This window comes from Cibotium barometz, chromosome 5, assembly GCF_041138505.1.
Source record: "Cibotium barometz isolate CiBa-2024 chromosome 5, ASM4113850v1, whole genome shotgun sequence".
In the NCBI taxonomy this organism is placed as follows: Eukaryota; Viridiplantae; Streptophyta; class Polypodiopsida; order Cyatheales; family Cibotiaceae; genus Cibotium; species Cibotium barometz.
In genome coordinates this window covers 55,163,046-55,175,681 of record NC_141050.1, presented here as the reverse complement: position 1 = coordinate 55,175,681, position 12,636 = coordinate 55,163,046, and the positions used below count along the sequence as shown (strand labels likewise).

Below are 12,636 nucleotides of genomic sequence, written 5' to 3'. Positions count from 1 at the left end.
GATGCACATTGGAAATATTTTTATTATAAAAGCGTTATTTTCATTAGAATTAATTTCTATGCATAGAAAGATGCATATTGGATTTTTTTATTATTATAAAAGTGTGATTTTCATTAGATTTAACTTCTATGCATAGAAAGATGAATATTAAAAATATTTTTATTATAAAAATGTTATTTTCATTAGAATTAATTTCTATGCATAGAAAGATGCATATTGGATATTTTTTTAAATTATAAAAGTGTGATTTTCATTAGATTTAACTTCTATGCATAGAAAGATGCATATTGGATATTTTTTTAATTATAAAAGTGTGATTTTCATTAGATTTAACTTCTATGCATAGAAAGATGCATATTGGATATTTTTTTATTATAAAAGTGTGATTTTCATTAGATTTAAATTCTTTGCATAGAAAGATGCATAGTGGATATTTTTTATTATTATAAAAGTGTGATTTCATTAGATTTAAATTCTATCAGGATATTTTTTTATTTGTGATTTTCATTAGATTTAAATTCTGTGCATAGAAAGATACATATTGGAAATATTTTTATTATAAAAGCGTTATTTTTCTTAGAATTAATTTCTATGCATAGAAAGATGTATATTGAAAATATTTTTTTAATATAAAAGTGTTACTTTTATCAATATTAATTTTTATGCATAAAGTGATGCATAAAAGAATTTTTTTAATTATAAAAGTGTTACTTTCACCAATACTGATTTTTATGCATAAAGAAATGCGTAAAAGAATTTTTATTATTATAAAAGTGTTACTTTCATCAAAATTGATTTTATGCTTAAAATGATGCATAAAAGTATTTTTTTTATTATAAAAGAGTTACTTTCACGAATATTGATTTTTATACATAAAGTGATGCGTAAAAGAATTTTTTATTATAAAAGTGTTACTTTCATCAAAATTGATTTTAGGCTTAAAATGATGCATAAAAGATTTTTTTATTATTATAAAAGTATTACTTTCATCAAAATTGATTTTATGCATAAATTGATGCATAAATGATTTTTATATCAAGATTAGGGTTCTCTTTAATTCTATGTCTAATTTCCATGAATAATCGATAAATGAATAAGTAAATACACTGTGAGAGAAAATTCTATCGTTTCATATTCACTCGGATGGTATTGAGAAAATTCAGAAAACCTATCGAAGTCAGAAATTTAGATAAATTGATTAATTTATTCCTCATAGGAATTCGTGATTAGTTTAGATCTCACCCGCTTAGAGCAAAACCGCGTGATCAGGATGGATATCATCAGAGTGGACACAGAGAGGACATGGACTAGCCCCCTTGAGCCCTTGGACACGAAAATGACTCATTACAAGAGCCATTTTCTACACACCTCACCGGATGATTTTATCACCCGCCCAGTATACATGGATGTATACCTATCACATGGGATACGTTGTGCCAATGGACAGATCCGGACCTCATCACACCAGCTGCGGATTGAGACAGGGCGATATGTGCATCAGATCGTGGATGACCACATTTGTCAGCTATGCTACCAGGAGGTAGAGACAAAGGAACACTACATTTGCCGATGTACAGTCTATTATGAGATCCGAGGGAGATATCACTGCCTCTTCCGAGAGGGTTTTGGGCCGTTACGCAGGGTCATGGAGTTTGAGGATCAGAGATGCCTCGGATTGTTTCTACTTGAGCTCAAGAGACACAGAGAGACCCTCTTGGCAGACAGGAGGCCGAGCCATGATGTGCCTAGACAGAGGACCCTGGCAGATTTCTTTGGCACCAGCACCAGCAACCCAGCCCACACACCTCCTGATACCTCCTCCATTGGGCCATCAAGGCACCGACCACGCTCCCAGGGAGTCACCACTGATAGAGCAGTTATCTTATGTCGTGCTCGTCGGCCACGCCCACCGGGATCCCGACCACGGCATCCTCACCATCACCAGATCAAAGCCATTATTGCTCGGCATCGGAGGCGCCTACCTCGCTTCTACGACCTCTCCATTCTAGACAGCCCCATGGCGGAGATACTTGATCTAAGGAGAGGGCAACAATTCAACTGATCAGCATACATGGATCTACCTGATATACATTTTCCAGTATTTTCTACTCAGTATCATCTCGGAGTCTTGCAGTTTTGTTCTTATAACTGTAGGACAATCAGTTTATTGTACTTTTTAGTCTTGTTCTCTTTGATGAGACACCAACTTCATATGTACTCTCAGTTTTGGTCTCATAGGCCACTATGGCCTCTTAGAGACGTTAATATATCATTTCATTTCATTTTCTCTCTCTCTCTCTCTCTCTCTCTCTCTCTCTCTCTCTCTCTCTCTCTCTCTCTCTCTCATCAATGCATTCTTCCAGATAGCATTCCTATATCACAATGCCTACCAGATCCCCACCATGACTGCATTGGAGTCTCCAGGCGACTAGCAGAGCAGGGCCACCATGATGCTGTGGTATGCCAAGATCACGCATTGGTTCCTCTCAAATGGGCTTCATATGGACCATTTGTCACCATTCCACTACAGTTTGGATGACTTGTATTACCCCTCACCAGGCAAGATATTAAAAAGGTTATCCACTCTGACCTTCTGGGTGTGGTAACTTACACTACATGGTAGATCTCAAGAGGATTCGGTTCTGTTAGAGAACCGTTATGAGCATTTATCTCAAGATTTTCCCGTTGGTGATGCTCCCTCGCCAGTCCCGCAGAGGGTCCCTCCTGGCCCACCAGTTTGGTGATCGATCCCTCGTCAAGATCCCCAGGTAAGGCTCCTAGATCCTAGGACAGCCAGTGGATTATAGTTTCTTTCGATGTCTGCCGACAGAAGGGACCGAGGCCCACAGCCGAGGGGGTATGATTGGTATTTTGGCAAACACTACATTTTCTGACCACACCCTAGTTATTCTGTCCTTAGAGGACCCCTGGAGGCATGACAAACAAATGAGCTCGAGGATCCCGGACAGCCTCATTCAAGACCCAGAGATTTGCAGCAGAGGATAAAGCAGATATGGGCGGGTTTGGATTTTCTTTCAGGCTCTGCTGCGCGTACAGTGGATAAGGGCTTAGGGGAGATCAGTTGTTTCTTGCAGGAGGTAACCTAGAGCTGATCAGAGGGTTTCCGGGAGCAAGAGAAGAGTTTGCGGAGTCTTGCCTCTCTACAGCAGCTTGCCGCCGCTCGCACAGAGATTAGATCCATAGAGGAGAGGAGGGTGGAATACAGGTATCAGCTTGCCGCCGCTCGCACAGAGATTAGATCCATAGAGGAGAGGAGGGTGGAATACAGGTATCATGCCAGGGCCTCGTTCTGGACTCAAGCAGGTGTGAGAGTCACAGGGGACTTCTTTGAGATAGCCGGCCCCCACAGGAGGAGAGACAGTATTCGCAGATTGCGTGGCCAGGATGGAGTTATTATTTCATATCCCCCCCCCTCCCCCAGGTGAGAGCCATTGCCGTGGACTTTTTTTGACCCCTCCTCACTGGTGCCCTAGTATCTCCACAGGTGGTGGAAGCACGCGAGAGGGTTTGGCAACATACGAGGGAGGTGGTTCCCCCCTCTCTTTGGTCATTCTTATTGACACCTTTTACTGCTGAGGAGTTGGCGGAGGCAGTGACGGCACTTCCCAGGGGCAAATGCCCGGGGGCGGACGGGCTTCCAGTCTCCTTTTTTCTTCGCCATTGGGACCTCATGGAAGGTGGCCTTCGTGCTGCCTTCAATGAGATTATGATCACAGGTGCCATCCACAGAGGCTCTCAGAGGGCTTGATTCACTTGATTCCAAAGGAGGGTGGTGACAGATTGGAAATCCGGCAGTCGAGACCCATCACTCTTCTAGGGACAACCTATAAGATCTTGGCTAAGGCCATCAGCAGGAGACTACAGCCCTTTCTCCCAGACTTGATCAATGACACTCAAACTGGCTTTGCTCAGGATCAAAGCATTCTGGACAACATCTCACCTTTTGGGAGAGGCGACAACTTCGGCCAGGATGCGGTGGCAAGACCTCATTGTGCTACTCTTAAACTTTGAGAAAGCTTATGATAGGGTGGATTGGAGCTTCCTGGAGCCAGAGGGATTCCCCATGGAGTGGATTCGTGGAGTCTCAGGACTGTATTCAACCTCACACAGCCAGGTTCTCATTCAAGGAGGGCACTATGAGCCAGAGGGATTCCCCATGGAGTGGATTCATGGAGTCTCAGGACTGTATTCAACCTCACACAGCCAGGTTCTCATTCAAGGAGCCCGTGGCGACAGATTCCCCCTCTCCCGCTCGGTTAGACATGGCTGTCCTTTGGCACCTTACCTCTTCCTATTCGTCGCCGAGGCCATGAGTAGTTTCCTCTCCACCTAGGAGACCGGGCTTCAAGGATTGCGGCTTCCCCACCCGAGACGGATCGGGAGGAGACTTTGCATATACAGCGCAACTAGGCTGCAGGATCTAGATGCCTGAGATGGATGGCACATCGACAGCAACACAATGCATTGGCAGTCACAGGGCCTATCACAGCGCTTCCTTTCCAATTTCTGGAAGAGGCTTTGGGACAGCTTTCGGCCTAGAAAGATCGCACTCTTTCTCTGGTTGATGGCACACATGAGTTTGTCAGTTGGTACTTGGCTGGCAGTGGGAGGTCGGTTAGTGGCTTGCCCGCGGTGCGCGCGGCCACCACCAGGAGTCTCAGCGACATTGGCTTTGGGATTGCTCGAAGGCTCAGCAGATCTGGCAGCGGATTCTTCGTATCTTTGCTATGGATAGGGCATCAACCCGGCTCATCACTTGGGGCACTATCGTTTGGGCCACAGAGGTTGGAGCAATCAGGGCTTATGAGGAGGATGGGGAGGGCTAGCCATTTAGGTCTCTCACCATCGTATTGCAGCCGTACCAGTCACAGCCCCTCCTACAGGTGGCTGGCGGCCACGCTCATGCCAGAGATGGGAGATTTGCAGTAGCATCGCAGCCTGGCACATTTGGTGTGCTAGATGTAGCGAGGCCATCAAGGGTACCCACACTCCGCCGGCTGAGACCATCAAGAGCATATGGCTTGATATTATTCACACCCTCCGCGGTCAATGGGGGGAGGTTCTGACCGCATGCGGAAGCGGCGCGAAGCCTTCTTGAGACTTTGGAGGCTTGGCCCTTTCCTCACAGATAGAGGCGGTGACCCCATCTGGCATTATAGACCACCTGTGTGGTTGTTCCCCACCCCTCCCCCTGTATGAGATAGCCTTCTCCTCACAGAGCGGCCAGCTGGAGGAGAAGCATCTCTTCCCCTTATGATCACTTGTTTCCCGCCCTTATATGAGGCGAGTTTGTATCTAGCCTGTCGTGGTTGTACTTAGCCCTTTGTGGCTGTTTTTCATTAACTGATTGAAGTATCTTTTTCTCGAAAAAAAAAGGACTACTTGATGGAGCTGTGCCAACAGAGAGATCTCTTTATAGAGACATCCATTGTAAGCTCCACAAGCTTCAAAACCACCCATCACCACTTTCTTACCTCCAAGTCAAGATGGAGGCACCTGGCGGCGACCATGAGTGACCAGACAGACCAGGCAGTAGACACTGGCAATACCGGAGCCACTCCACCTCCTAGGCATCACATGAAGAGAGCACTCCAGGTGCAGCGGCCAGATGTCTGAGGCCTACTGGACCAAGGCGAGGTTCCACACCGCAGCTCCAGATCTGAGCGATTCTCCAGAGACACGAGGATCTGCCCCCACCGACAGTGGATGTAGAGAGCACGTGTGAAGTCACAAGTGCAGCAACTACAAATTGACTACATTTTCCCACACATGGACAGGGACTTGTACTTAAGGTATATACTGTTACCACCCCACATGACTCAGCCGTCATATGGCTACTCTGTAACTTTGTTATTCATATAGTTAGGTAGCTAGTTTCTCTTTTTTTCCATGATACAGTTAATTCATGGATTCAATGTAACACTTTTGATCTCATAGACCCTTAGGTCTTTTGTAGACGTTAATAAACTTTTTCTTTCTTTCTTTCTCTCTCTCTCTCTCTCTCAAAAGTGATCCTCATAAGTTTATGTAACGCTATCAATATGTAATGGATGACATACCCCCTAATCCCACAGAAAACTCCTCCATGTTTTCTAGCGAAATGTTATAAGATGTAATATGCAGCTCCAACATATTCGTACTCACAATAGATAACTGTGCATTTCATTGGCCGATCAGGCACCCATCCCCCCCCCAAGTCATTCATACACTTACCTATTGATCACTCTCACTTCCATAAGCACGTACATGCATACTGCACTTAAAATTTACATCCCCAGAATAATTGCACACATTAAGAAAGTGCTTTTGCAGAAAGGGCATAGACAATGACAAAAAACTTACCACTGTTAGTTCTTCAGGGGTAATATAACCATCCTTATCAGTATCAAACATTTCAAAGGCTGTACGAGTACGCTGGTTCCATTTGTCAACATCAAGCTCCTCCAACTGATGTACATGCAATGTTGCAGCCACAAACTCTTTAAAGTCTACAAGCCCATCTCTGTTGCTGTCCATCTGTCACAAGAGAGAAGAAATGAAGTTCACAAGCTATATTATGCCACAAGAGGAATAAAATTCTATACACATCTTTTTTCAGAAGGGAGTTACTATACCGCTTGTAGAATCTCCAAAACTTTAGACTCCCTTAAATTCCAGGGGTGATCTTTGGCCAATGCCTGTACGCACTCGGTCATAGTTAAATAAAATGAACGGCTATCAGCACCATGTATATGTGCATGTAAAAAACAGCCCAAAAGGATGAAAACAAAACTTATGTTTCTTAAATTGAGCATTTACTGAGTTATTTTGGATTTCACAGTTTTCATGGAACACTGGCCTGCTTGGCAAGCTTTTAAACCCTGGGCACCAAACAGCATACCAGCACTAAACTCTTTCCAAAAAATTGGACAGCTCAAGAATCAAAACCTGTCTTATCTCCTCCAATGTGATTGTTCCATTTTTATCCATATCAATAGCATTAAATTGGTCACGCAAATCGGCAATTTCATCATTATCAAGAGTGCTTGCCAATGCCTGTAAATCATTCATTGGGTTAAGAAAAAAACCTAAAACGAGCAAAAAAAGGGGGACAATCCCCCTGTACCACCATTTCAGCAGAGTTCTCTGCAAAATTACCCTCAATGCAATTTGCTTCAATCGACTGTACTTCACAAATTCGCGCATATTTGAGAGAACAGATATATCCAATGGTATGTCTGTTGCATCCCCACCTTCTCTGACCCATGGATGTGCTGCAAATGTTGTGTGTTTGAAACTGGTTATAAACAATTTTGCTAGTGAATCACTGAAGTTGTGTCCTGTAAAAATGCTACAAACTTTAAAGAGATTAGGATAAAAGCCTACATAATGCTTGAGCAGCAGTCAGCCTTGTTTTTGGATCTTTAACAAGGAGTTTCATAACAAACTCCTTCGCACTGGAACTTAAACTTGGCCATGGTTTTTCACGAAAATCCGGCTTCTTCTTTAAAACCTGGAAAGACCAAAAAAAAAACTTACTTGTTGCCAACGACACGGTAAATAAGTGCACCCAAAGTGTAAAGGATATAGCTAGCCTCTTTGAATATTCCATCCTCTGTTTTATCCCAAAACGGACGCCTTCCACATAATAATATATATGCGATGACACCAATGCTCCAAACATCAGACTCTGGGCCAGAGTTTCTCTTCAAAACTTCAGGTGCAACATAATATGCACTTCCCACAACATCATGGAACTTTCTACCTGCCCAAATGCACAAGAAAATCCACATTTTCAGTTGTATACCTACGGTGCAAAGCATAAAAGACCCATTGCCCCCATAATATGTATGCCTGTGCTAAGCTTGCATGCTGCATCTCCAAAATTTGATATATCACATCTAGTAAAACAAAGAACCTGGTTCAATAAAGTCTGACAAGCCAAAATCCGTGGCCTTCAAAGGTGCGTCTTCTGACCGTGATTTAAAAAGAAAATTCTGAGTTCGAAAATAAAAACTTTAATCAGAATTCCCAGATTAAAAAGGCTCACATTTTAAGGTTCCACTAAGAGCAATTACACAATATGTGTCTTGAAAAAGAGACATTCTGACACGATAATGCATACTTCAGGCTTAAGATCTCGATGTACGACTCCATTTAAATGGCAGCAGGCAGCAACTTTTAGCATCTGCCTTACAACTTTAGCTGCATCCTTTTCGCTATAGCGAGAGTCTTTCCTGTTCATGTTGAATGCGAATGTAAGCACAACTTCAAGGAAAAAAAGCCTAAATTGACACGATTTCTTATGGTGTGGAAAGCAGTTGATTAATGGGAGCCCACCCACAAGGGTTATGTCATGACATTAATTTGGGTTAAGCCCCTTGCTTGTATTGATATATATTAAGTCAAGCCCCAGCTTGAATAAAAAAATTTAAAACGAGTGGCTGAAACTCGAGTGTAAGTAAGATTAAATAGCAATGTCATTGGCTAGGGTTTTTTCACAAGCCAATCACTGTGAAGCAAAGAGTTATCACTGAATTACGAAAACATTTGAAGTCTTGAGATCATTCTCAAGCATAGCTAGTGTGCAATCTGCAATAGCTAGCCATCTCTTTAATTCAGCTCTCAATCAACCATAGCTTACTAATATATATCAATGGAGAGTTCGCATTATTTCAAACCTTAACAAAAACCAAAGTGCAATCTTGACTACGTGAGAGTCTACTTGAAAAGCTTCAAATCTTTGATTCTATCATACATAGCATAGACTACATGCCATGGCATCCCCATTCGCGTAATCAGCACCCAAGAGTAGATGAGGTTCATGCATAAAGATGTCACCATAGTAGACAAATCTTCAAAGACAAACCATCAAGCTGAGTTTTATCACTTTGGCAGACTCGGTTTCATTTTCATGCCCAGGCAATGGCAGCACATGGACATGTCTTCTGGCTGCAGCAGCAGGCATCTCGGCAAGATACGAGGCCAGACATGGGCAGCAGGACTCACGTTTGGACACAAGGACAAACAGGGTGGAATCAGGATGCCCAAGACCACAGGTTGTGGACAACGACATGTGCATTTAGGGAATATGGACCGGATCAACCAGAAGGCAACCCACGTGTGCATTTTAAGGCTATGAATACAACAGGACACCCAGTATGGAAAAACATGAAACCAGGAACAGAAGAGGCATCCCTCAGGTGTTGGCAAGAACCCCCACATAGAGGCAGCCCAAGGCAACTCTAGGCAAGAATGCAAGCATCTGGACAGCATGCTTTAGCGAGAACCTTTTTGTATGCATCTTCTAGAAAGGCATGCATGATTAGGAACTACATAAAGAGTGTCACAGGTTGAAAAATGTGTGCTGGCGACAATTTCTGCTAATTCTTACTTGATAGACATGGAAGAAAACCCCTGCTGATCAGAGGAATGCTTCCAATTTGAAGTAGAATGGCCGGGATCTAAGTTTCCCCCAAAAAACTCTGTTTTTAATGTTCATGAGCTGCCGGCGGTTTCCGTCGATTGTAGCTGCTGCGGGCTGCGCCTTTGAGAGGAAGAGGCTCCAAGAAGTGGCTTAGACAATGATGGTATGTGAAGAGAGAAATCAAGGCTCCATTGGAGCTGGGTAGGAGAAGAAGATGAAAAATGACCTAAAATATTGATTATGGACTAATTAGGGTTTAAAAATATTGATTATGGACTAATTAGGAGAAGAAGATGAAAAATGACCTAAAATATTGATTATGGACTAATTAGGGTTTAAAAAGATAATTATGAGGTTAATATGGTTCAAAGGGAGTTTGAAGGAGCGTGGACCTAGCTCTGATACCATGTTATGGTGGCTTCCAAGTGATGATTAGAATCATGGTGAAGGTACCATTAAGACTAAGCAAAAGAGGTTAAAACTAATCACATGATATTAAGACTAATGACAACATAATGACAGCAAGATAATGAGAATGTGAGAGTGCTTTTCCATTAGATGACAGCCTCTTATATAGGCATGAGTACAAGTGATTAGCAATGAGATTAAGCCATAATCTCTCCTAGAATCTCTCTATCATCTTCCTTGATTTGAGCACCTAGAAGTGAGCACCCACTTGTCTAGTTTTGAGGGCCACCAAGATCCTCATCCACTTGCAATAGGCATCTTTCTTCTTGTGGATTTATGAAGCTGAATGGACCATATTATATGGTATAGAATTGGCCTAAGGCCTTAGAACCATAAAGCCCATATCCCCAATGTACATGCATGATATTTTGGTGTGTTATTTCAACAGAAGTATAGGTACACAGGCGAGCCCATGAGGCAGCCATAAAGCATGTTGCATGCCTTACATGTGATGCTAATGCGTCATAGGCAGCCCATATCTCTTGTCGTCCAGCCTTAGGGTTTGTAAACAGTCATTTTCAGCAGTATACATCAATCGGCCAGCATCAGGACATGCCACATCAGCAAACATTCACATGTGTGAACATGTGCATGCATTAAATGCTGAAAAATCAAAGTCCTGGGCATTTAAACCTGGCTGACAGCAGTATGCATCCACCGACCAGCAGCCTAGTCTCATATATAAGCAGCCCCACAGTCCCTTGCATAAATCATCTCATTATTCATTCCATTCAGTGACAGTTCAGTGTAGAATATGTGTGCCTAAGACTTCTGTCTTTTGCATGCATAATTCTCAGCCAAGCACCTAGTGCTTCAGTCCCAAGGCAGCCCAAATCTTTGCTTAAGCATCCAGCCTTCAGTAGTGCATCTCCCTCAGCAGATTTGGGTGTGCATAAGGCTCCGAAGTGGCTTCAAAGTTGTCTTAAACCCACTTGATGGTTCGGCACATCCAGTCTACAACGTCCTTGCATTGCAAGAATGCATTCTTGAAATCCATCTATTGTAAGACCCAACCTTTTGATGCAGCTCAGTAAGTTCTCTGAATTGTAACAGAAGTTCTCCAAAGTAATGAAGCAAATGCTCTTGCTTGCAGGAGGGGGCCCTTAAGTGGGTAGATTGAGACACAATCTGGTGTCGTCTCTGCTCTCTCTCTCTCTTAGCGGATGGATTCATACAGAGACCTGGATACATGGATGTGTACATGCCTCACAGTGCCCGAGTGGTGATTGGCCAGCTCAGAGTGTCATCACACCAGCTTGAGATTGAGGCAGGTAGGGCAGCACGGATCCCCAGAGCAGAGAGGATATGCAGACTATGCCAGGAGGAGGTTGAGAGTGAGGAACATTATGTATGCAGACGCACAGCATATAGTGTGTCATTAGAGAGAGATACACCACCATCTTGAGTGGACATCGCCAGATCATGGAGTCCGCAGACCAGCGCAGATTTGGCCAGTTCTTGCTAGAGACAGAGCGCCACAGAGAGACACTGCTACGGACTCATACCACAGGGAGAGGTGGGCGACAACTCTAGCTCACTGATTTCTTCCAGAGATCTATCCCAGTGCCTATTCTGACACAGGAGGGGGTTACACTTCAGCGCGCTACGGACCTCCGAGCCAGATGGAGACCAAGAGCACCAGGATACCAGACTCCCAGACTACATCAGAGGGAGATCACAGAGATATGGGCTCAACATTAGCACCATATCCAGGAGCAGCTAGCTCACTTACACTCACACTCGGAGATCATGCTCCGAGGTATTTTTGCCTCGCCATCGCCTATGTATCACATATTACACCCCCATTATGGTACTGGTTGGAGCTAGACAGATCTGCATTGCATTCTTGTATACCCTGCGCATATAGGTTGCATACTGAGCCTCTAGCTGTAGTGCTCCATCCATCACACCCCCCCACTAGCTCAATACTTTCATAGTTTATTTCATGTTCATTTTGTCCTTTTTTTTTCTGGACATCCAGAAGACATTGACAGTTGTACATTGATTTGTCTCATAGGTCGAGTTCGGCCTCTAGTAGACGTTAATACAGCTTTCTCTCTCTCTCTCTCTAGTAGGCAGTCCCAGTTGACTGATTTCTTCTAGAGATTGGCACCAGTAGCCCAGCCACACACATCGGCAGTGACATCTTAGCGAGCGGAGGAGATTCGAGCTAGGCGACGACCCAAACTAGCCGGCTACCAGACACCACGGCTACACCACAGAGAGATCACGGTCATCCGGTCTCGACACCAGCAGGAGGTCGAGGAGCAGCTCGCACATTTTCGCTCTGATCCAGGACACATGTTCCAGACATTTACGGCATCCTCAGATCGGATGTATGACATATTGTACCCAGACTATGGGACTGGATGGAGTTAGGAGTAGATAACATATCATACTTGTATCACCCCTTCAGCATATAGAGATGCATTAGTAGCCCTAGTACTCCATCCACACCCTCTCGTTTGTCCACCACCATTGAGTCCCCTATGGTCGTGTTGTCATACTTGTACATTTTATTCTCACTCCACATTTTCCTCTTGATGATTGGAGGAACATCATTGTACTACTTGTTTGTCTCATAGGCCGATTTTGGCCTTTTGCAGACGTTAATATATCTTTCTTTCTTTATTTCTTTTCTCTCTCTCTCTCTCTCTCGCTCTTGAGCTCTACCTCATGTGTATAAAAAAAAGTGGACTGCTTCATGCTCTCACTAACATAAAGGTATAAAGGCCTTGCTG

At 43.6% G+C, this 12,636-nt stretch overlaps 1 protein-coding gene across 1 annotated transcript in view; it reads right to left on the bottom strand.

Moving 5' to 3' along the window:
* LOC147638657 (calcium-dependent protein kinase 28-like) overlaps positions 1 to 12,636 on the bottom strand; it is a 60,088-nt gene that overhangs the window by 32,074 nt on the left and 15,378 nt on the right. Inside the window, exons 5-12 of the mRNA XM_086798601.1 lie at positions 8,126 to 8,237; positions 7,919 to 7,997; positions 7,596 to 7,765; positions 7,387 to 7,513; positions 7,159 to 7,274; positions 6,949 to 7,056; positions 6,636 to 6,698; positions 6,364 to 6,537 (exon numbers count right to left, since the gene is read on the bottom strand). Coding sequence (XP_086654727.1) covers positions 6,364 to 6,537; positions 6,636 to 6,698; positions 6,949 to 7,056; positions 7,159 to 7,274; positions 7,387 to 7,513; positions 7,596 to 7,765; positions 7,919 to 7,997; positions 8,126 to 8,237 — 949 coding nt within the window. The remainder of the gene's footprint in view (positions 1 to 6,363; positions 6,538 to 6,635; positions 6,699 to 6,948; positions 7,057 to 7,158; positions 7,275 to 7,386; positions 7,514 to 7,595; positions 7,766 to 7,918; positions 7,998 to 8,125; positions 8,238 to 12,636) is intronic.